Below are 24621 nucleotides of genomic sequence, written 5' to 3'. Positions count from 1 at the left end.
GTCAGCACAAGGTGGCAAGAGTGACCTTTAGGAACCCTAGTCCATTTGTGACCCTCCACAGGAGGAGAAGTTAGTCGTTTTGTGTCAGGTTTCTTTTGTGCTCTCTAATGCTAACCCTTCTGCTGTCTTTATCGACTGAAATTCATTTACCAGCTGGGTGATAGTTGTCATGGGTCATGAAGTGAAAGCTGGTGAATACATACACGTGATATGACTTCTCTTGGTTAACATGGAGAATTCTGCCTGATTGAAATGAATGAGGACTCTACACGTTCATTTGAATGCACTTTTTTTTTATTCTACAGAATTACTTTGAAGACAAAGGGGATCACAGCACAGGATATCCCAAAGGTCTTAGGTGGTCGTCTGAGGGTTTCACTCCTCATCTAGCCCTTTCTGTGATGAAGAATGATAAGAGAGTAGACAAAGAGACACGGATTAGTGACAGCGGAGCAACAAGACCCAACAAGTGTTACCAAAGGTAACTTGAAGATGTTACTCGTGATTCAACAGGAAGGAGGTTTATTTTACTGTCAGCTTACCTTTACCGTAGTATGTTGGCTTGGCAAAAATCATTTGAAATGCTTGAGTATTATTGTGTAATTTGTGGGATGAGATGAATCTAAAAAATGCAGCAATGAATGAATTTGGAGGAGAGCTAAAAATGTTTAAAAAAGAGAGAAGCTTATCTTTATTTAAAGCTAGAGGAGACAATTATTTTTGGGGTGTTATTGGACAAAAATTCCAAGGTGACCTTTCAGCATATTGTCCGAGGGAAAGCTAAACTTCTGCACTCTGTTCTAAGGTTTTAGATGATCTAGCCCATGATGGGAGAATTTGGCCAATCACAGTGTATTCAAAGAGAGGGTGTTCCTATTGGCTGTTCTACTAATGCAGATGCACATGTGCGTCCCTTCAAAGGGTGACTGTTTTGATTTAATGGCAGAAAAAGTTGCTATTCCAGCATTGACAACAACTGCCCACACTGAAGCAACCCACAAAACAAGACGGTCTCAGAAGTCTCAAAGAGAGTCTGACAATAAATGCAATAAAACATGTCAACATCGTGATTGCTTTGGCCTCAAGTTGGATTCCCAGCTTGCCATTGCACATGTAAATGCCCATGCTCGTCTGGTGGGCGGGACTTAGGGTAGAGGTGCAGGAGGATTGTTTTTCAACTTCTGGCGTATTTTTCGCTTTTTCCAGAAAACTGCCTACCCTAGCTTTAAGTCTCAAGCCAATTTTTTTACATCACAAACTGAGTTCTGTTGAAATAATTTAGTTAAAACATGTATTTTTCAAGATAGAAGGTTAAAGTCAGGATAAACCAAAAATAAATATGTCTTCTGAGTTTGTCACAACACAAAACAATGTGTTATTTACCGCCCAGCCACATTTGAATGATTATAAAATCCGTAAGTATACAAATTAGGTTTCAAAATCATAAAAAAGGCAGTGTTCTCTGAAAGCTCTGAACATAAGCCCAATCGTTGGTGAGGGTTGATTTCAAATGTACAGTGACTGTAAATACCACATATTGTACATCTCACTACTCCATGCTACTTTTGCTGAATGTTAACCACATGTTCTATGGGCAGAGCAGGGGCACCAGAGGCTTCCGGCTTGACTCTCTGAACGTTCTTGGACCAAATTGCAAAATTTCTGATAGTGAATCGACACATTTTGTGGAGGTTGTGACACAATTTATACTCAGATTAACAGTGATAATAGTAGCGATGGAGCAGGCTACGGCGGAGCCTATGATATAAGGACAAATTAAACCGGTACACACATGCAGAATGCTTTCATGTACAGGCACACAGAGAGGGCAGGTAAGGAGACAGACAGGGCGGATGACCCACTGGAGTTTGTCCCGGTATGTCAGATGGCCAGTACAGCTAAGCTGTGGTAAGTAATGGTTGTAACTGGAAATTTGATCAGCAGAAACGCAAATGCTGTGTGTGTTTAGAAACAAACCTCAGATTTCCCGGACATTAACAAAAATGTGGGTAAGTATACCAACACTGCCACAACATCAGCATATCCCACTCACTGCATAAGGCAGGGGTGTCCAAACTACGGCCCGCGGGCCAAGTACGGCCCGCGGTCCATTTTTAATTGGCCCGCAGCAACTTCTAAAAATATAATGTAATATGGCCCACACTTGAAACTTGCGCTTGACTGTATTGTACTTCTTAGTTTCACCACTAGGTGGAGATACTGTGTTGAACAAGGCAGCTTTTCCACAAAAAATAAATGCAGGAATTCAACAACGTTAGCGTGTCCAGAAACACAGTTGTGCGGCGAATCGAAGACTTGTCAGCTAACCTAAACCATCAAGTGTCAGATAAAGCTCGTGCTTTTGCTTTTTACTTCATTGCATATGATGAGAGCACAGATGCCACAGACACCGCACAGCTGTTTGTTTGCGGGGAGTTGACGATCATTTCTGCTTTAGGAGCTGCTTGATTTGCCCAAAAGAGCAGTGAAGCAGTTTAGCCAATTGCTGATTAAAGATATAAATGTGTGACATACAATTTAGCCAATCAGCGCCCTCAAATAGATTCAGCTTGGGGCAGAATGCCCCAAGCTGAATCTATTTGAGGAGAAACTGCAGTGCTGATATCAGATCAGCCTGACCTCACAATCAGACAGCAGACTAGCAGGAAAGGGAAGCAGCACATGCGAAGCTACTAGCTGTAAATAAGATGTCCTGACGTGTTTGTCAAAGTGTTATTTTCTGCTTTGTTTCATGTTGGAATAAATGTTAAATATTTAACTGCAAAGTAGCAATACGTGTTTGATACCTTCATTTATTTAGCATTAAATCATACTGGGATGTTTGCTGAAATTGATTGGATGTGGCACAGCCCTACCTAGAACATGTTCCACCAGATGCCATGGCTTTCAATATTTTTCTCTCATTGAGAGAGACATCGAGCTGTTCTCAACTCCCTTCTATTTGAATAATGAGTCTGTTCGGCTCAACATACGTGAGCAAACATCTCTGTTAAATCTGAACAAAAGCACATTGAGAACCAAATTTGATTGATTTTGCTCACTTTAACACACTAGGGGTGAGGCGATCGGACCTGAGTGGCCCAGCCCTTGGTATATTTTTCTGTATGTGGCCCTCAGTGAAAAAAGTTTGGACACCCCTGGCATAAGAGCTAATAATACAGTTGGAACTGTCAACACTAATTATTACTATTTATCTATATATATTATTTAGTTTACATCCATTTGATTGGTTGAATGTTTATTGGTGTCTCTGCATTCACAAAAAAACACTGATAGTTATTATTATAAAGAATATTCTTTTTTTTTTAAAACAAAAGTCTGTGTAACAAAAAAAGCAGTACTACTAACCTATTCAATTTCACTAATACAACTCACTAAATGAATTCAAAGAAATGTAAATAAAATTGATGTATACAAAAACTGGTTTGGCTTACCGGTATTTACTCCTTAACACTTCTATTTAAAATGATGAACATTTCTATAATTACTAATTAAAAGGGATTAACACACATCTTAAATGGATTACATTGAAATGGTTAATGGATGATTGAATAGTGTGCAGTATTGTGAAGGCAGTAGGACAGTACATGAAGTGGAGAGAGGCTTCTTACCTTTGAGCCCACATCACGACTTTTGGCACGTAGCTTGTTGACCTGAGACTCTGCGATGTCAGCTCGTTCGTCAGCCTCGTCCAGCTCGTGCTGCAGTTTACGGAACTTGCCCAGATTAGTATTGGCCTGCTCTTCCTACAGGATTCAACAAAAACAAAGGCCACAATATACTATTACTGCAAGAAGCAATGAACCTGGGGCCACATGCTCTTCAGTTGTAAGGGTTTTCACAGCTTCAACATTGTAGTTTACCAATTAGGTCTAAAACAAGTCATAGTGGAGGCTGAGATGTTTTCTGCCTCAAACTTAAAACAGCTGCTGTTTTAATAGTATTTTAGCAACTACCAAATGTAATAAATTGTACAATATAAAAAGACACAATTGACAAAAGGGAAGTAGTTTTGAAAAAATAAAGAAACCGTGTGTCGTGAGCACACAGCACAAATAAGGACAACTTTCCACACTTACAGCCTCCTCAGCAACTCTCTTATAGGCTTTGACTTTCAGCTGCAGTTTGTCAACCAGATCCTGCAGACGCACCATATTCTTGCGGTCTTCGTCAGTCTAAATAAATGGAGGGAATAGGTATAAGCCTCTCAAGTTTGATAAGGAGAATATAGAGAATATTCATAAAAATGTGTTAATCCATTCATAAAAAAAACAATCACCTGGTATGTGAGCTCTTTAATGCGTCTCTCATATTTACGGATTCCCTTCACAGCTTCAGTGCTCTTCTTCTGCTCTGACTCCACCTCACTCTCCAGCTCTCTCACCTGAAAAACATCAGAAAATGACTTATTGAAAATGCACTGTTCCACAAGAATATATTTTAGCATTTAACTCCCAAGATAATTATCAGTCCACTCTGTGGCACAGCTGAGCTTTTTAACCAATTTCAGCTCACTGTTTTTTTTACATTCAATGGCATGGCACAGTCTCAAAGGTCTGATGTACCCACTGTACACGACCTGCCCATAATCAAACAGCAGAAAGAAAGTTAGCGACAACCTGGTGACGGAATATGATTATCGAGCAAACTGAAAATAAGCATTTTCCTTTTTCCATTAGAAAGATTCTGCATGGTTGGATGATCATCTGCTCACGAGTTCAAACTGTGATACTAAAGCTTCATGAATATTAAATGAACGTTGGTCCATAGACTGTATATAAGAAGTGGCCGTAGTCACTGTGGCTTCACCCATTAGTTTGTGGACTATTTAGAAGTCTCCAGTGGGGCATTTTAGCCGTCGCCATCTTGAATTTTGGCCGACGGCATGTTGTTTTTTTGCAGCGACACAAGAGGGTGGAGCTAAGTACAATTAATTCTGAATAAGATATTTTTAGGAGACCAAAATGATTGCAATTAACTTTCATGATCTGAAAACACACTGAAAGGGTTAAAGTTCTTAAATGAAAACCCAGAAAACTTCCAACTGGACAACACCGTGGTAGCACCCTGTCAATCCCAAGGTAGCCCCGCCCTAACTAATACTCCTCTTTATGGTCTATTTGACTCTAAATGGACCATAATTTACCAAATGAACATCATGCTGTATTGAAGAAGACTTAAACTAGAGATTGAGACCATTAACTCAAAATAAATCAAGAGAGAAGTAGAGTAATTTTCTCATAGACTTCTATACAACCAGAGGAGTCGCCCCCTGGTGGACATTAGAGAGAATGCAGCTTTAAGGCCCTTTTGCATTGGCTTCACTTTTCAGAACCTGAGAATTGTACTTGCAGAAGTGTGTAAAATGTGTATATTGGCTAATTTCTCTTACCCTGGCCTCGAGCTTCTGCAACTGCTTCTTGCCTCCCTTCAAGGCGATCTGTTCAGCTTCATCCAGACGGTGCTGCAGGTCTTTGATGGTTTGCTCCATGTTCTTCTTCATGCGCTCCAGGTGAGCGCTGGTGTCCTGCTCTTTCTTCAGCTCCTCTGCCATCATGGCAGCATCAGTAATGGCCTTCTTGGCCTTCTCGTCAGCATTTCTGCACTCCTGCACCGCTTCCTCTACTTCAATTTGAAGCTGGGAAGCATCAACCTCAAGTTTCTTCTTCTGGTTTATAAGGCTGGTGTTCTGATATGTGAGATTTGAGAGATTGTTACTGCAGTTAGAAATAGTAATGCCTTTGATTTCTTCATAATGTCCGAAAAAAACAGTCAGTCATCCGTGGTTGTTGCAATTGATTATTAGATCTCACCTGTGAGTGCAGTAGCTGCACCCTTTCACTAACGTCCAGCAGCTCTTGCTCAGCAAGTTTGCGACCTCTCTCCGTTTGCTCCAGAGCAGCCCTGAGCTCCTCCAGCTCAGCCTGAAGCAAGTTGTTGCGCCTCTCAACCATGGCAATGTTCTCTTTGAGATCATCATTGGCCCGAACAGCCTCATCGAGCTGAATTTGGCAATCCTTTATGGGATGATATCAACCACATGAATGTTTAGAATCAGTTTGAATTTGAAACATAAGAAAGTCCGCCTTTCCTTTTCTAGTTTACCTTCAGATGTGCATGAACAGCCTTAAGTTGTTTCTGGGCCTCTGCTGCCTGCCTGTTGGATTGGCTCAGCTGGATCTCCATCTCATTCAGGTCTCCCTCCATCTTCTTCTTTAAACGAAGAGCCTCATTCCTGCTGCGTGTCTCTGCCTCAAGAGAGCTCTGCAGGGTGTCAATCGTCCTCTGTAGGTTCCTCTTGGTCTGCTCCATCTCCTCGTCTTTCTCAGCTAGCTTGCGCTCAATATCAGCTTTGATTTGATTGAACTCTAACTGGGCTCTTAGAATCTTACCCTCTTCATGCTCCAGGGAGGCCTGGTGGACAGGGGGGTACAGAGTTATACACTGCAGCAGACAGTTTGAATTATACAATGTTTAATTCAGAGGGCCTGTACCTCAGCTTCCTCAAGAGCAGACTGGATCTCGTTTTTTTCCTGCTCCAGTTGTTTCCGTAATTTCTCCAGTTCATGGATGCTCTTCCCACTCTCACCAAGTTGCTCAGTGAGGTCGGAAATCTCCTCTGTGGAATGGCAGGCAGAGTGATTAAGATGGCTTTATAATTTAATTCATAAAGTATGTCTGCAAAAACTCGGACACAAACCCCGGCAGTAGATCTTACCTTGTAAGTTCTTGTTCTCTCTCTTCATGGTCTCCAGATGATCCAAAGACTCCTCGTAAGAGTTCTTCAGTTTGAAGAGCTCAGTGCTCAGAGCCCGGGCCTCCTTCTGGGAGCTCTCCAGCTCACACTGGGACTCTTCGTATTTCTGCTTCCACTCAGACAGGACCTACAGTGGATAGCAAGGCCAGCAATAAGTGTATATGCGCCAGATGACGTGTTTGGGAATTCACTTTATGTGAAACAATTTGTCCTATTATTGAAAAAAACACTCCACGGTGGAGTTAAAGATAACACAAAGGCTGCTTTTACACCAAATAAGGCGTTGCAGCAATTACCGCAGGGTTGGGCGGTGTGGGAGTGTCACTTAAATTGCGCATGTGTTCATGTTGTGAACATCACCAAGCGAAGGGTTGTACAGTTCTGGAAAAGTCGTCGTGGCAGCGATCAGTCGCTCTTCCATCTTCAGAGTTTGGTAAACAGCGGAATGCTACATGGTAACCAAGGTTCTTCTTCTGGTTGCCGTCTTCTGGTCTGATCACCGGTTACCCCAATGTGAGGTCAGGTTGTGTTTCTCCAAAAGTTTATTGGGTTTCAACCTTTCGCCAAAATTCGGTTGTTGTTTTTTTACCCAGATCCAAATGAATGGGAGGACTGGCATTTTTTTGCCGAACACCAGATTTGGTGTAAATGCAGCTGAACAAATTTGCTCAATAGGTGTTAAAGACACATTTGGACCGATGGAGAATCACTCCTGCCTTGTAAAGCCACTATTTTATATCTTTTACAGATGGTATAGGCTTTTTGTGGAAAATATTGAGTGCAGGTTTAAATTCATGCAATGTTTTAGCCCAATCATCTGTATGCCAGAGTGTATTTTTCATACTACCAGTAGGGAGCGACAAAGTTAGACTTTGTCTAATTTTACACACTTTGGCTTTAATAACCCATGTTAGTGTTCTATTGGCCAGTGAACTTCAAGGGACAATTCACCCCAATATCAAAAATACATATTTTTCCTGTTACCTGTAGTGTTATTTACCAATCTAGATTGTTTGGTGTAAATTGCTGAGTGTTGGAGATAATGACTGTGGAGATGTGGCACGACTGGAAATAGCAGTTTTAAAAGATAAAATATAATAATTTCCTGATATTATTTCTTCAAAGGCTCAGAGGTGAGCCTGCCAATTGATAGTTTTGGTGCTCACAGATACTTAGCAGTATTTCACCTTGTCAAAGTTTCTTTGCTTCTTATCCAGAACAGCAGCAGCAGCATTAGACCTCTCCACATCCACCATGAGATCTTCAATCTCATTCTGCAGCCTGTGTTTGGTCTTCTCCAGAGACGAACATTTAGCGTTCACTGCTTCAACAGCCTCCTCAGCATCCTGCAGACGCTGAGCCAGCTTCTTCCTTTAGAAATCAACCATTCAAATCGTTCAATGTTCTTGCAGTTGTGCTTACTGGATAAATTATAATAAAATCAACTAATATGGCTGCTCGGTCATCCAACAGACAAACTTTTTGTTCGTCTTACATTTTAGTAGGAACATAACACAAACAAAAAGCTGATCTGCTAGACGAAGTAAAATGTCTCTTTAGGAATTATGTTTCAAATCATGAATTTGTATGTTAAACTGTCTTACTTTGCCTCCTCCAGTTCCTCGGTTCTCTGGATGGCATCAGTTTCGTACTTAGTTCTCCACTGAGCCACCTCAGAGTTGGCCTTGGACATGCCGCGCTGCAGTTCAGCCTTGGCCTCCTGCTCCTCCTCATACTGCTCCCTGAGGAGGTCACAGTCATGACGAGCTGACTGCACTGCATGGGCCAGGGCGCTCTTTGCCTGTCAAAACAAAATCATATGAATAAGTAACACTGTAAAACACTTTGATTAGAAGTTAATGTCCTGTGATGTTATTGTGCACTGAAACTTCATTACACCTTGGTCTCCTCCTCCAGTTGTCGCTTTAGATCTTCAACCTGTTGAGTGTAGGATATTTTTCCTCTTGTCAGTTGAGACACCAGGGATTCCTTCTCCTCCAGCTGCCTTGTGAGCTCACCTTGTATCGGCAAATGCAGAATCATATTGTCAGTGTCCCAACAAACCTTTTTTAGAGATATTTTGTCTGGTTTTCTCTGTATTCATGGAAACTTGAAAAAAAAGATTTTTACATGAAAATTGTCAGCTATCAAATACATGGAGCAGATATCAATATACCATTTTCCGTTTGAAGTCTTGCTTTTTGCATATTGAAGTCGTTTATGCAGCGTTGAGCCTCTTCAAACTTAGTCTTGTATTCATTCATCTGATCTTCCAGAGTCCTGCATGTCTTCTCTAGATTTGTCTGGATTTAAAAAAAATAAACATTTTAAATATACCATTGTACCCCAAATTATACCCCATATCGATACAATTTCAACATTAGCAATAAATCATTTAAGCCAACCTTTGTCTTCACAATATGTTCCATATTGGAGACCACGTCATCCAGCTCCAGTCTGAACTCACTCTTCTCCTTCTCCAGTTTCTGCTTGACTCTCTGCAGGTTGTCAATCTGCTCTCCCAGGTCGGCCACACTGTCGGCTTGTTTCTTCCTGAGTGTGGCAGCAGTGGATTCATGCTGCAGAGTGGCCTCTTCGAGGTCTCTGCGGAGTTTCTGGAACTCGGCCTCCCTCTTCTTGTTCATCTCAATCTGGACGGATGTTGCTCCACCGGCCTCCTCCAGCCTCTCACTGATCTCCTCCAGCTCTCTGGCCAAGTCTGCTCTCTGCTTCTCCACCTTGGCTCGGGCAGCTCGCTCTGCCTCCAGCTCTTCCTCCAGCTCCTCAATGCGGGCCTGTAAATGCAGAACTATTGGTCACTATTACCATCAAGGGTTTTAACCATTTTAACCATTACACATTACTGTAATCATCTATTACCTGGAGCTCCTTCAATTTCTTTTGAAGCTGAATTGTTATTGCCTGCTCATCTTCTATTTTGCTGTTGAGCTGACTGACTTCAAAATCTTTCCTGTGATGAAATACAGTAGTTAGGATTAGAACAACTGGTCATCGGTTCTGCTTTTATCTGTACAGCTTTGATGTCTTGTATGAGTTCCAGGCATACTGTACATACAGTAGTATAATGTGCTTACTTTTTCAAATGCTGTTCAAGTTGCTGCTTGTCATTCTCCAGGTCCATCAAGCTCTCCAGGGTCAATTTCAAGTCTCCCTCTAGTTTCCTCTTAGCTCTCTCCAGATCCATCCGAATCTTCTTCTCTTGTTCCAGTGAACCTTCAAGCTGAACAATATTATTGCAGAAAGTCAAACTATGTATCTCAATATGCAAGGAGCATATGGTATTACTGAACACTTGGGGATTGCGACAATACGTAGTAGAATTCTTACATCATCCACTTGCTGCTCCAGCTTAGCCTTGGCCTTGGTCAGAGTGTTGACTTTGTCTTCTTCACTCTGCAGATCATCCAGCGTTTGCTGATGAGCTTCCTGTAAGGCTTTCTTTTCCTTGGTCAACTTGGCAATGATTTCATCCAAAGCAGCCATCTCTTCCACCAGGTTCTTCACCTATGGCCAGAGGACATTTATATATCAAGGACTTCAATGCAGATGTTATTTGGAACACTTTACAGTGATTACTGTACGTCATACTTTGTTCTCAGTGGCGTGCTTCTCTTTCTCCACTTTAGCCAGAGTCAACTCCAAGTCATCAATGTCTTTCTTCAGCTCAGAGCACTCATCCTCCAGCTTCCTCTTCTTAGCAGTCAGTTCAGCATTCATCTCCTCCTCATCATCCAGTCTCTCACACAGCTCTTTGGATTTAGCCTCCAGCTGAATCTTGCTCTTGATCAGCCCCTCGCATCTTTCCTCAGCATCTGCAAGATTATCTTGCTCCTAAATTGAAATGGTCATTACTTTGTTATCATATGGCAAGTTGCAAGATACATGATTAATTAAGAAGAAAAAAATATATATATATATATACATATATATATATATACTGTGGCAGCCGGAGGGGCAACCTCAGAGGAGAAGTGGTAGAGGGACGATATTGCCTGACATGGAGGCGGAGCCCCCATGTCAGGGAGTGGAAAAGAGCGCCAAACCACCATCAGCCCAACAAGCAACACCTGAGGAGGAGAGACGAGGGAGCGACCACACCCTATCAGAGGAGGAGGAGGGGACTATAAAAGGGCCCCGGACACAGGAAACTAGGAGAGAGTAGGAGTGGAAGGAGACGGAGAAAAAGCAAACCCATTGGAGACAACTGCCTTACCCCTTGATCACCCTGGAACGTCTGACTACCCGCCCGGCTCCCGACCCCTGCCTGTACGACTACCCTGCTCCTGCCCGCGCCCTGGACCGTATGAGGAATACCCGTTGTGCACCGAACCGTGGAAGTGAACACCGACCATCCCTCTGGAAAGCGGACAGTGTATTGTTGAGTGTCTATCCTACCTCTATCCACTCTCTATATTCAGTAAAAACCTCACTTGCACCATTTATCTACCGACTGGTTGTGTTTATTGGTCCGTGTTGTCGTGAAACCCCCTTGCCACCCCGGGGGCTGTCACAATTTGGTGGAGAATGTGGGCACAGTCCGGTTCTGGCAACACTGACCGATAGACCGACCGACCCAGTAAGCATGGCCACCCCGGTGCCATTTCAAGAGCTGCTAGCGGGGCTAATCGCTAGCAACCAGGAAACCCAAAAACGCCACGAACAAGCCATGCAAGTACAAATGCAAATCCTCCAAGCACAGCAGCAACAACAATACCAACAGCAAGTACACATGGAGAAGTATATGGAGGTACAAACCGAACGCGCGGAGGCGATGCAAAGCGAAATCAAGGGCATGTTACAGACACAACAGGAGCAACGTACCGTGGAGAAAGCCAACCCAGCGCGCTTCCTTCTCAAGCAGACGGCAGCTGACGATGTTGAAGTGTTTTTTCAGATATTCCAGACAACGGCACTCCGGGAAAAATGGCCAGAAGAGCACTGGGCTGAGTTGATAGCCCCCTTTTTGATCAACGAAACGCAAGTAACGTATCAGGACTTAGAGCGCGCTGGAAAAGTTGACTTCCGGGTGTTGAAAGCGGAAGCGTTACAGCGATGCGGGGTCACGCTGTTAATAAAGGCACAACGATTTCATGAATGGACATATGACACCTCCCTTTCTCCGCGAGCCCAGATGCATGAGATCAAGAGGATTACGACGGCCTGGCTGCACGCAGAGCCAACCGAGGTGTCGCCCACCGATCGTGTCGTCATGGACAAATTCCTTAGATCCCTCCCGTATGAGGCAAAAAAATTGGCCGGCCAGAGAAACCCCCGCAACCTCGAGGAACTGGTAGAGATCATGGAGGGTTACCACGCAGCACAAGCGTTAGTGCGTGGGGGAAGAAACCCGAAAGTGGAGGGGTCCACCCGCAAAGAAAAGATGAGAACGGAGGAAACTACCTATGTGTCTCCCTCCTTTCCCCCAGGCTTTCCCCGACGTCGGCCGGCGTTTGGACCGGAAGAGAGGAGGTGCTACCACTGCGGCGAGATCGGGCACATCGCCTGGGAATGTCCTCACCGCCAGGACGCACCCATGCCCACGGCCAGTGAGGGGAGTCGCCCATGCGGACTGATTACCGGATGCTGGGCCACTCACGAGGACCACATGCCCCTCACCCCGGTCAAAGTAAACGGCCGCGACGCCTCCGCGATGGTGGACTCCGGGAGCGCTATTACCTTGGTGAGACCTACGTTTGCTCAGTACCCGCTCCTAACCGGCACCCGAGCGGTCACGTGCATCCATGGGGAGACCCGCGAATACCCCACCACCGCCCTCGAGATATACACGACGAGGGGTAGATACGTCGGCACTGCAGGAGTAGTGGAAGGACTCCCCGTAGAGGTGCTGGTCGGCCGAGACCTGCCCGTGTTCCAGGAGCTGTGGCGCAGCCTGGTGGTGAAACCAGGTACGACCCCTCACCGAAAGTACAAGACGAAAGCCATCTGTGGGCTGGGGGAGGAGATCTCCACCGATCCCCTATCGGAAGGAGTCGCCAGTGCCGTGGCCCGGGCGTTGGTGGAGGCCACCCAACCCAACCCCGAGGACGTATATGCCACAGCCGTCGAGAACGACGGACCCTCCAGCCCCAGTGAGCCCGAAGGAGAGGCGCCGCCCATCCCCGAGGAGGCAGATACCCCCTCCCTCGAAGAAGAGGAGCTGGCCGGGCTGTTTCCCCAGGACCCGGAGGAGCCCATCTTACCCGGGCCCCTCACAGGGAGGTTTGGGACGGCCCAGTTGGAGGACCCCAACCTAGCCCACGCCCTTCGGCAGGTGGCCGCCGTAGACGGACGACCACTGGACGGGGTAAGAGACCTCCCTCCCACACATTTCTCCATTTATAACGGGCTCCTCTACCAGGTAGTAATAAGGGACGGGGCCCCCCTCAGGTTGTTACTGGTACCCCGTCCTTTCATACCCTCTGTCCTCCAGTTAGCCCACTCCCATATCCTAGGTGCCCATCTAGGAGTGGAGAAAACCCTGGAAAGGGTGAGGGCCAGGTTCCACTGGCCCGGAATAAAAAAGGCCGTGGAGGATTACTGCCGGAGCTGCCCCGAATGTCAACAAGTGGCCCCACAACCCCATCACAGAAACCCGCTGGTGCCCCTGCCGATCATCACCGTCCCCTTCAGCAGGATCGGGATGGACCTAGTGGGGCCACTACCCAAGACCAACCGGGGACACAGGTACATCCTGGTGATAGTGGATTACGCCACCCGGTATCCCGAAGCCATTCCCCTACGCTCTATGGCCACCAAGGGCATTGCAAGGGAGCTGGTGATGTTGTTTTCCAGGGTCGGAATACCGGAGGAGATTCTCACCGACCAAGGAACCCCGTTCATGTCTAGGATCATGAAGGATCTGTGTGGCATGCTGAAGGTGACCCAACTGAGGACGTCGGTGTATCACCCCCAAACGGACGGACTAGTAGAACGATTCAACCAGACACTGAAAAAAATGTTGAAAAAAACCATGGACCAGGACGGGAAGAATTGGGACCAACTGCTACCCTTCCTGATGTTCTCCATCAGAGAGGTGCCCCAGGCATCTACCGGATTCTCGCCCTTCGAGCTCCTGTACGGTCGACGACCCCGGGGGCTACTCGACCTGGCCAAAGAAGCCTGGGAACACCAACCCTCCCCCTACCGCACCATGGTGGACCACGTCGAGGAGATGAGGGTGAGGATGGCATCCCTCTGGCCCATCGTCCGAGAACACATGGCCGAGGCACAGGCGGCCCAAGCCCGCGTGTACAACCGGGGAACCCAACCCCGAGTGTTTAACCCAGGGGATCGGGTGTTGGTCCTGGTACCCACGGCGGAATGTAAGTTTCTAGCCCGATGGAGGGGGCCGTATGAAGTGATGGAGAAATTGGGGCCGGTAAACTACCGAGTCCGGCAACCAGGTCGGAGGCACCCGACGAAGGTTTATCATGTGAACCTGCTCAAGAAATGGGTGCGTAGGGATGCCATGCTCTGTTTCTCTCTCTCTACCCTCCCAGGAAAAACGGAGCCAGTCGAGGTACCCGTGGGAGAAGAGTTGACCCCCCGGCAGAAGCAGGACGTCCGGGAAATGGTGGATCGGTTCCGGGACGTGTTCTCCCCGGACCCCGGATACACCACACTGGTGCAACACCGGATAATCACCGAGCCCGGGAAGAAGGTGAAGCTAAGGCCGTACCGCATCCCCGAAGCCCGCCGGGGGGCGATAGAGAGGGAGGTACAGAGTATGCTGGAGGCCGACATCATCGAACCCTCGACGAGCGAGTGGTGCAGCCCTATAGTGTTGGTTCCGAAACCCGATGGCTCAGTCAGGTTCTGCAATGACTTTAGGCAGCTCAACGCCATCTCAAAATTCGATGCCTACCCGATGCCCCGGGTGGACGAGATGATAGAGCGCATCGGGAGGGCCAGATACATAACCACCCTCGACTTGACTAAAGGCTACTGGCAAGTGGCAGTAGCCCCCGAAGACAGGGAAAAAACGGCCTTCACTACTCCCATGGGACTGTACCACTATAAGAGGCTGCCGTTCGGTCTCCACGGAGCCCCCCCCACGTACCAGAGACTGATGGACCAGGTACTACGTCCCCATCGAGAATACGCGGCAGCCTATCTGGACGACATCGTCGTGCACGGGGAGGAATGGGGGGCTCACCTCCAAAGACTGGAAGCCGTCCTGAAAGCTCTGCGAGGGGCGGGGCTGACAGCCAACCCCAAGAAATGTCGCCTCGGCCTCCGGGAAGCTGACTACCTGGGGTACACCATCGGCCGCGGCTGCGTCAAGCCCCAGGTAGGGAAAGTCGAGGCGATCCGGGAATGGCCCCGCCCCCGCACAAAGAAACAGGTACGAGCATTCATTGGGCTAGCTAGCTACTATCGACGGTTTGTTCCCCAGTTCTCTGCTCTTGCAGCACCCCTGACGGACCTAACAAAAAACCGGCTGCCAGATCGGATCGTATGGACGGCAGAGACCGAGGACGCCTTCGAGAAGCTGAAGGAAGTACTCTGTTCTGAACCAGTGCTGGTGACCCCGGACTTTACGCAACCGTTGGTGGTACAGACGGATGCCTCCGAGACCGGGGTGGGTGCCGTCCTGTCCCAGCTGAGGGATGGAGAGGAGCACCCGATCACATACGTAAGCAGAAAATTATTACCGAGAGAAACGAGATACGCCACGGTCGAGAAGGAATGTTTGGCCATCAAATGGGCTCTGGGGGAGTTGAGATATTATCTGCTGGGACGACACTTTACCCTGGTCACGGACCACGCCCCCCTGGTATGGATGTCCCGTTCAAAAGACAATAACGCCCGGGTCACCCGCTGGTTTTTATCCCTTCAACCGTATGCTTTCTCTGTTGTCCACAGATCCGGGGCCGCTCATGGAAACGCGGACGCCCTGTCAAGACGGGACGCCCTAGGTTCCTGGAGCAGTCCTCCCCCCAGGTCGGATTTAAGGGGGGGGGTATGTGGCAGCCGGAGGGGCAACCTCAGAGGAGAAGTGGTAGAGGGACGATATTGCCTGACATGGAGGCGGAGCCCCCATGTCAGGGAGTGGAAAAGAGCGCCAAACCACCATCAGCCCAACAAGCAACACCTGAGGAGGAGAGACGAGGGAGCGACCACACCCTATCAGAGGAGGAGGAGGGGACTATAAAAGGGCCCCGGACACAGGAAACTAGGAGAGAGTAGGAGTGGAAGGAGACGGAGAAAAAGCAAACCCATTGGAGACAACTGCCTTACCCCTTGATCACCCTGGAACGTCTGACTACCCGCCCGGCTCCCGACCCCTGCCTGTACGACTACCCTGCTCCTGCCCGCGCCCTGGACCGTATGAGGAATACCCGTTGTGCACCGAACCGTGGAAGTGAACACCGACCATCCCTCTGGAAAGCGGACAGTGTATTGTTGAGTGTCTATCCTACCTCTATCCACTCTCTATATTCAGTAAAAACCTCACTTGCACCATTTATCTACCGACTGGTTGTGTTTATTGGTCCGTGTTGTCGTGAAACCCCCTTGCCACCCCGGGGGCTGTCACAATACATACATTATATTATATATTCATATGGTATATACCAATCATTCTCAAAGACTGGGTCGGAGCCCACAGGTGGATCGCAAATCAAATTTGCAGAATTTCTTTTAATTAACATTTACATCGGTAGTACACCAGAGGCACAGAAGCCTACAGCAGTTTGAAAAGGATTGCGTACATTTTCTTTGTTTTACTGACGAGAGGAAATGAAAATAATGACACCTATATGTATTTATTTGTTCTCACTTATAAACTATTCATTATGTCTTTCTGTTTCAATAAAAAAGAGTTGTGATTTATCATTTCCAAATGTTTTTTTGGCTGGTTTACCTATTGAAGATAATATAAGGTGATGTGGAAATGGCAGTAAAGATGGTCAGGTTCGTTCATTTATGCACAAATTTGGTTCGATGGTTGGTACAAATGAAAGTAAAAGTTGACGTTTAACAAGAAGTAACATAACGTACTTAACTTATGTCACCTACGTAATGTTAACATGTTGAAGTCAATGGGACAACCCGTTTAAGAATTAAGAAGGGATACCAATGGGTCCTGACAAAGCATCCATATTTGACAAGTTGGGACTGAGATTGTGTTTATATACTGTATGGTTATATTACCACTTTTATATTAAGAATAATGTCATTAGACTCACAGACTGGACGTGGAGCTGCAGGTCGTTCTTCTCTTGAAGAAGAGAGATCATTTTCTCCTCTAGTTCCTTTCTACGAGCCTCAGATTTTGCGTAAGCCTCTTTCAGCTTCAGGAATTCTTCCTTCATGTTGGCCATCTCCTTTTCTGCCTCTGCAGATCTCAACAGAGGTTTGATCTTGAAGAACAGCTTCATCCAGGGCCAATTCTTGACCCCCATGAAGGCACGGATGTTCCACTGGATCACCAATAGTGCATCTCTGTCGGAAGATCAACCAGAGTTAAATCTCTATGAATGATCGTTATAATTTTCTTGGTTTTAGTTCATTTTTAAAATTCCTGATTTCTCTGACCTCCTCTCACAAATCTTGTTGAATTCCACTCTTGCCAGTAGGCCTCTTGTTCTTGCCTGGATTCCAGTGATGATGAGTGACAAACGGTCATCCCTCATCTCCTCCAGTGTCCCAAGAAGACCAGCCTTGAAGAACACCTTTAGGTACATGAAAACATATGTTCCTCTTAGAAATTCAAAGTTGAACTTTAATGGTCCCTTGCTCAATCCAATACACTTGTGGATTTTGCTGCTACAGTCCTATTTGGTCTGGTGTAACCAGTAGCTTATGGTGGCAAATTGTATTTAATATAAGAATACTCTATAACTGGCATTATTCAGTTGGTGTCATAGCAATAGAATAGGAGTAGAATGGACATTCCTGTTCAAATCAATGTAGCAGGATAGTCAGAGCAGCGGCTATTTTATGTGTACCTTACTGTTGTTTTGCTGTTGCCATTGCAACCGTTGTAGTGGCCAAACTTCCATATAAATTAAATCCACTTACGACTAGTTGCGGACTCACTGAGGTGAGGTTTTGCAGTAACGACTAAAAAGTGGAGTAGTAATGTTATGAAGCGTAGAGAGTCAGAGTAAATGAGTAAATTTGAACAAGTCAACGCTTCGGCCACACGCTCCTGTCACACCACAGGAAAACTCATTGCTATCGCCAGATGCGATACAACTTTGGCTCATTTTCTTTTACAGTGTGGAATTTGCAAGCAAGCTAACTAACTAGCTGACAGTTGACTAATTAGCTAGCTTGCTAATTCCACCATGCTTTAATGCTACACTTGTTACAGTAAATGAGCTGAACAGTGGGCTGGTAGCCAGTGGTAGCGCTGGGTCTAACGGTCCCTCTGCCTCAACCAATGTTGCCCTGGAGAAGGACAAGCTAGCTATTTAACTAGCCAGCCATCCATCTCAGGAGCAGCATCCATTCTCTTCCCTGCGAGCTGCGACTACACTTTACGACCCCACTGACGTGTCTTTTCACCATAACAACTAACAACTATCAGCATTTTCTTTTGTATTAGTCAAATGACCACTGAAAACAGTTCAATAACCGATCTACTTCTTCATCTGTTTCTCTGGCTGGTTTACTGACTTGATGAGACTTCTTGATTATTTTCTTCTTCTACTTTTCTGCCACATTTTGCATTTACCATCATTCTGTAGTTTGGTATTGCTTAAACAATTGTAACAGATGTGCTTTGGACTTGTCTTGTTTATTAATTACCTTTGTATGTCCAAACTTGTACTGATTGTGATCAATATCCAGAGACCCAAGAAGTTTCTCAGCTCCCTTCCTGCTGTCAATAAACTGGCCATCAGGAATGGCAGCAGGATTCAGGATGCGATATCTGGAAAATGGAACGGTGAAAATACATTTTAAAATTACATAACACCTTATTTTAGAATTATAAACTATGTGACTAAGCATTTCATAATAATAATCAGGTTTATTGACAAGGAATTTGCTTTGGTATTTGGGGCATACAATAGACACAGACAAAAAAAGAAATCTGGAAAGTACTATAAAAAGTTGAGAAACATAAATATGAAATGGAAACATCTCAATAAAACAAACATATTTGACATACAAAATAATACCTCTGTTTGAAATCTCCATAGAGGATCCTGTTGGGGAAGCCCTTTCTGCAGATCCTGATGCCTTCTAGCACACCGTTACAGCGCAGCTGGTGCATCACCAGAGGGTTCTCCATGGACCCAGGAGTCTTGGTCTCATTGGGGATGATGCAGCGGACAAAGTGAGGGTGAGTAGACCTCAAGTTGGTCATTAGCTTGTGCAGGTTCTCCTGTGGATGGCATTAAATCCTGTGCTTAACACCCATTTTATATGATCGTTGTGATATATATCTCCCCGATATCAATGTAAAATGAAGTCTCAGTCATTCATTTACATATGAAGTAGCCGTTGACACATATTTATGTATTTTTACTAACCCTGTGCAAGGCAGACACAGTTTGGAAGGATGAACCTTTCTTCTTGCTTCCTTTGCCGCCCTTTCCCCCTTCACCTAATGAACCATTGTACAACTCATTAGATTTAATTTACAGACACAACCATGAGTTTTATTACAGTTCTTACTGTGACAAATGCAGTACATTCAGTTCATTCCTACCTTCAGATGCAGCATAATTTACAAAGAGGAAAGATAGCAGCTTGAGACTAGACTTCTGGTAGAGTCCTACAACGGTCTCGTTCAGAGGATCCTTGTTCTTCCCCAGCCAGTTGTTGATATTATAATCAACAGTTCCAGCGTAGTGCATCAGGGCAAAATGAGCCTCTGGTTTTCCTTTGACAATTCTGGGCTTCTGGAAGTTGGCAGATTTCCCCAGATGGTTGTCATAGAGCTTTGCTTTAAAGGTGGCATCAGAGGCTTTGGGGAACATGCACTCCTCTTCAAGGATGGACATGATACCCATGGGCTGAAGGGACAAAAACATGAGCAGTTTGAAGAAAATAAATCAATCAATCTTCATGTATGTCTGAACATGTAATCGTCCAGTCTCTCACCTTTTCAATCAGGTCAATACAGGCCTGCAAGTCCATACCAAAATCTATGAAAGTCCATTCAATGCCCTCTTTCTTGTACTCTTCCTGCTCCAGCACAAACATGTGGTGGTTGAAAAACTGTTGCAGCTTTTCATTGGTGAAGTTGATGCACATCTGCTCAAAGGTGTTGAACTGGAATGAAATGTGACAAAAGTATTTAGAAGTAAGTAGTCATTTTCATACTCATATATTTGTTACCTGCATTAAATTGAAAAAGATGGAATTGGTTAAATAAAGTTGCCCATATAACACATATTATATAGAAGAAGCTCACTTCAAAGATCTCAAATCCAGCAATGTCCAGTACACCAATGAAGTACTGGCGGGGCTGCCTCGTGTCCAGGGATTGGTTGATCCTCACCACCATCCACAGAAACATCTTCTCATACACTGATTTAGACAGTGCGCCAACAGCATAGTACACCTAAAGGAAAATCCAATGTTTGAAAGTTACAGGAAATAGCCTTTGTTTTGCAGTCAGTGTTTCTTCCTTTATCTATTGTACTTTCTGAACACCTTACAATAAGTTGCATTATTACCTGCTGGACAGTTTGTCCCTTGGTGACCCACTCATTTCCTACTTTGACTCTTGGGTGACAGAGACCTTTGATGAGGTCGGCAGAGTTCAGGCCCATCAGATATGCGACTTTGTCAATACCTGAGAAAATGCATAATCTTTTAATAAACTCATTCAATTCTGACATGTTTCATGTCCCTGATCAGAGAGCTTGTCTCACCTTCACTGCCATCAGCCTCTGCCTGCTCCTCACGCTGCTTGGTCTTGAACTTCATGTTGCCGTGATGCATGATGGCACCAGTCAGCTTGTAAATGCCGTTCTTCTCTTCTTGAGTGAAGCCCAGTACGTCAAAGGCATCCTGTGGAGGTGCACAGGATAAGTTCTCAACATTTGTGCTAGTTTTGGCATCCTAAATTGGAAAGAGGGATATTATATTTGATATGTCATTGACTTTTTGGATTGAATTCGGGTACACAGTAGAGTGGCAGGAGAGATCTGGGGGATAAGATAGAATGTGCTCTCTGAGCCACCATGATCCCACGTTATAACCATCGTTGGAATCTAATCGAGTCTATTTAAATCATTTAATCATCATGTAATTGTTATCTTCTATTATATTAGCTGTGATGAAATATATAGTTTCTAAATTTTTTATATTACTCAAACTAATGATAAAATAACAAATTATAGCATAACTAATAATAAGTAAACATGAATAATTATCATGCCATTGTTTGTCAACATTTAGATAACTATTAATTCAAGTTGAATTAACCAGTTAACCATTTATTAACAATGGTTATTATAAAATGTCACCCCTTTACTTGACTTTTTGGTGTGAGTGGCCGGCTCCATGATTAGACATCATGGTTCATCCCTACTCACATCAGTGGCCATCAGCTCCTCAGAGTCATTGATGGAGGCTACTGTCGTCTCTCCTTGGGAGATGAAGGCGTAGTCATAGGGGTTGTTGGTGATAAGCAGCATCTCTGAGAAGCAACACAGAAGTGTTAGATTCTGAATGCCAGTAGGGATGTAGCAACATTACAACTACTTGTTGTTACTGGTCACAGATCCGTTTTTCATTTACCAAGCAGCTCAGGTTTCTTCTGAGACAGAATCTGATAGAAGATGTGGTAATCTCTCTCATTCTTAAGCTGAAAGGTGACACGGGACTTTTCCAGCAGATCTGTAAAGACATTTGCATTATGTGAGTGGGTTTGGTGATCATTGAGAACATGTGGACAGACAAAATGAAAAGCAAAGAGAAAAGACTGCTTACATGTCTCAATATCAGCTGAGGCCAGCTTTCCACTGGCTGCAAAGTGGATACGGATGAATTTGCCCTAAAAATGATGCCAATGAAAATGTGTGAAAATAGAATTGGCACAAAGGGGTATTTGATTACAGACAGACACTTACAAATCTAGAAGAGTTGTCATTTCTGATGGTCTTGGCATTCCCAAAGGCCTCCAAAGCAGGATTAGCCTGAATGATTTGATCCTCCAGGGTTCCCTGAAAGAATTGAGGAGTGCAACATTTGTTCAAATAGTTCAAATCTAAAGAACATTATTCAATGTGCCGTTAAATGTTTCAGCATTATAACCTTTTTATCAGAGCCTGCGTCCTTCTTCCCGCCTGCAGCTGCGATGCTGGCAAAGTACTGGATGACTTTCTTGGTGTTGACAGTTTTCCCAGCACCAGATTCTCCGCTGAAGACACAAATGTGTTTGATTAGTTGACAACACACAGTGCAGCCTCTCCAACTATTCAGGTTTTTTGATTAAAGACAATATTGATGCTTCAGCATCATTTTCTTACACACATGGCAGCCAAGTAGTGGTCGCAATAAACACGTGGTTAACATTGTCAATTTAAACAAAAACACTTGCTGAGGTTTAGGCAACAAAATAACTTAGTTAGGTTTAGGAAAAACATCATGGTTGGGTTTAAAATAAGTATGTAAACTCAGTTTTAGGCAACACAACCAATTACTCAGGTTTAGGAAAAACATCATGGGTGGGTTTAGAATAGGTACGTGAACATAAGCCACAAACATAACTAACATAACTTCAAAATGACTCAACAACACTTTAGGACAGCAGCACCTGTCTCTAACACCGGTTGAAAGAGTGTTTTCTGTCAACGTACTACATCCTTACATTCTGAAGGTCTAATAATGTAGTGGATGGGTTAACATTGTAGTTACTTGGGAGCCCGGTGCATCTCATGCAGATGGTAAAGGGGATGTGTGTCGTTATCAGATGCTGAGGGATGTGACAAAGCGGCGTTCTTTGACACCATTGGTATGAGAACAGGCTGAGAATACACCCTGATTATTGTTTGGCTTTTTCGTTTCTTGCCAGTAAATCTATAATGTAATGTTAATGTTCATATTGAAGTGCTTTATTCCACTGTGGCATCAACAAACGCAACTGTTCACTGATAACATACCACTTAAAATAACAATATACATTACCGGGAGTAACTGAAGCATATCAGCAAAAACTCCCAAAACAAACAATATTTCTCACAGATATATATCATTCTCAACTGGATAACACGAAAACACAACTTACGTGATGAGAATTGACTGATTTTCTCTGTCTGGAAAAGAGAAGAAAGTATCACTGGAGGATTCTAGGATTCACCTGAACGTTATAATAACTGAAGGGGAATTACCAGTCAGCATGTACTGGTATGCATTGTCAGAGATGGAGAAGATGTGAGGAGGAGCTTCAGTCCTCTTCTTTCCTCTATAGGCAACAACCACCTCTTGGTTGTAGACTGGCAGCCCCTTGTAGGGGTTGATAGTCACACAGAAGAGTCCAGAGTAGGTCTGTTAGAATGATAAAGAGGAAGTGAATGATTTAAAAAGATACAATTATGCTGTAGTTGTACTATAGGTGAGGGATACAGTCTTTGCCTCAACTCACATAGATCATCCACGCTGCGTAACGCTCTTTGAGGTTAAACAGCACAGCTGGCTCATGGAGGAAGGTGAGCATCGCCATGTCTTCAATTTTATCAAACTTCGGCGGGTTCTGAGGGTGGACATCGCACTCCTTCACTGTGACAGTCTGAAAATGGAGATAGTGAATGTTAATGTAATGCTTTTCTGTGTGATCCCGCAGTAGGAGCATCAGTCTCCTATTGTTTCACTGCTCTGTAGAACTAAAGGACAAATGGACCTGAATCATCCCTTGCATTGTACCATTGTGTCTTAATTATGAAAGCAGTTGCATCCAGAGCAGCTGTGCCTGCCAGCTCACTGACCTTCCCTTTTGCAGTCTGAGCAGTGACTTTGTCTCCCTCACGGCTGGTGACAGAAGCCTTCACGAACTCTTCGTCCGTATCCGGAACGAAGCACTCCTTCTTCATGTCGAAGGGACGGGTCTGGGCCTCCAGACGCTCCCGGTCTGACTTCCTCAGGTAAGGGGCTGCTGCCCCGAAATCTCTCATGACAGCATCGCCCATTTTTCACCTTGTCTACAGGAAAAAATTATCGAAATTCTGAATAAAAACACTGCATATGCCAATATTGTCAGTTTTGTATTAGTTAATTTATCACATATTGGTGTTAGATTTTATTGCTTTTTCAATCAAACACATTTCAATTTTTCAGTTGCTCTTACCTTATCAATCCTTACCGAGGAGACTGAGGTGTAATGGTCCTGAGGAAGTAAATAATGGAAACAGTCTGAATTCCACACCAACACAGGTAATGCTCAAAGTGATGTGTGAGCCATTGTCCCCGCACCTTACCTTGAGATAGAATGGTGACCTGGGGGTTTCACCATGAGTTCCCCTTATAAGCAAAGCCTCTTTGCCAAATATGGAGGAGCGTTCAGGGTCCAGGAATGTTATTTTGTCTGCGTGGGGTCGGGGGGTGCGTGAGGGGAGGGGGTTAATGAGTGGCGGAGAGCAAGATAGAAATCAGCAGGTCAGAGTGTTATCAGCGATGGGGTCTCCTGACGAGGCCATATTAGGAGCTCCATGCAGTGCAGTGATTAATCATAGGTATCCTCAAGCAGCCGGGGGACCACAACTCACTCTTTAAATAGACACAGGGAGGAACTCCTTTCTCATCATTCCTTAAGTGAGCTTCTGTTACAGGAACAATACATGAGCAGAAGCATCCTCACTTCGGACAGGCAAGACGGATACCTATCAAAACTGTTTTAATGGATTTGAATGGTCTATGAT

At 44.9% G+C, this 24621-nt stretch overlaps 1 protein-coding gene across 1 annotated transcript; it reads right to left on the bottom strand.

Moving 5' to 3' along the window:
- Window positions 1-276: 276 nt before the first annotated feature.
- Window positions 277-24091, bottom strand: LOC306788731 (myosin-7-like). The gene is made up of 38 exons (XM_079284343.1): window positions 24051-24091; window positions 23692-23904; window positions 23352-23495; window positions 23098-23254; window positions 22995-23022; window positions 22022-22127; window positions 21838-21930; window positions 21698-21761; window positions 21506-21604; window positions 21301-21404; window positions 20635-20773; window positions 20437-20555; window positions 20172-20321; window positions 19859-20029; window positions 19464-19770; window positions 19285-19358; window positions 18931-19136; window positions 18557-18680; window positions 17339-17475; window positions 16990-17245; window positions 10388-10630; window positions 10127-10303; window positions 9874-10019; window positions 9659-9749; window positions 9184-9573; window positions 8955-9081; window positions 8678-8796; window positions 8383-8579; window positions 7966-8149; window positions 6740-6905; window positions 6516-6640; window positions 6127-6435; window positions 5835-6038; window positions 5414-5710; window positions 4301-4405; window positions 4101-4196; window positions 3633-3767; window positions 277-396 (listed from the first exon to the last, which is right to left on the bottom strand). The coding sequence occupies exons 2-38, from the start codon at window positions 23890-23892 to the stop codon at window positions 376-378; spliced, it is 5811 nt and encodes a 1936-aa protein (XP_079140469.1). The 5' UTR covers window positions 23893-23904; window positions 24051-24091; the 3' UTR covers window positions 277-375.
- Window positions 24092-24621: the final 530 nt, after the last annotated feature.

The sequence above is a fragment of the Melanostigma gelatinosum genome, assembly GCF_949748355.1.
Source record: "Melanostigma gelatinosum genome assembly, chromosome: 15".
Taxonomy (NCBI): Eukaryota; Metazoa; Chordata; class Actinopteri; order Perciformes; family Zoarcidae; genus Melanostigma; species Melanostigma gelatinosum.
The sequence above is the reverse complement of the archived record's forward strand: the minus strand, read 5'-3'. Positions and strand labels throughout refer to the sequence as shown.

Excerpts from the sequence above, each read along its gene's own strand:
- LOC306788731 (XM_079284343.1), bottom strand. The coding sequence starts at position 23,892 with ATGGGCGATGCTGTCATGAGAGATTTCGGGGCAGCAGCCCCTTACCTG. Across the intron at positions 20,322-20,436 it reads AGGGACAAACTGTCCAGCAG|GTGTACTATGCTGTTGGCGC; the intron begins GTAATAATGCAA and ends ATTTTCCTTTAG. Across the intron at positions 6,039-6,126 it reads CTGTTCATGCACATCTGAAG|GATTGCCAAATTCAGCTCGA; the intron begins GTAAACTAGAAA and ends CATCCCATAAAG.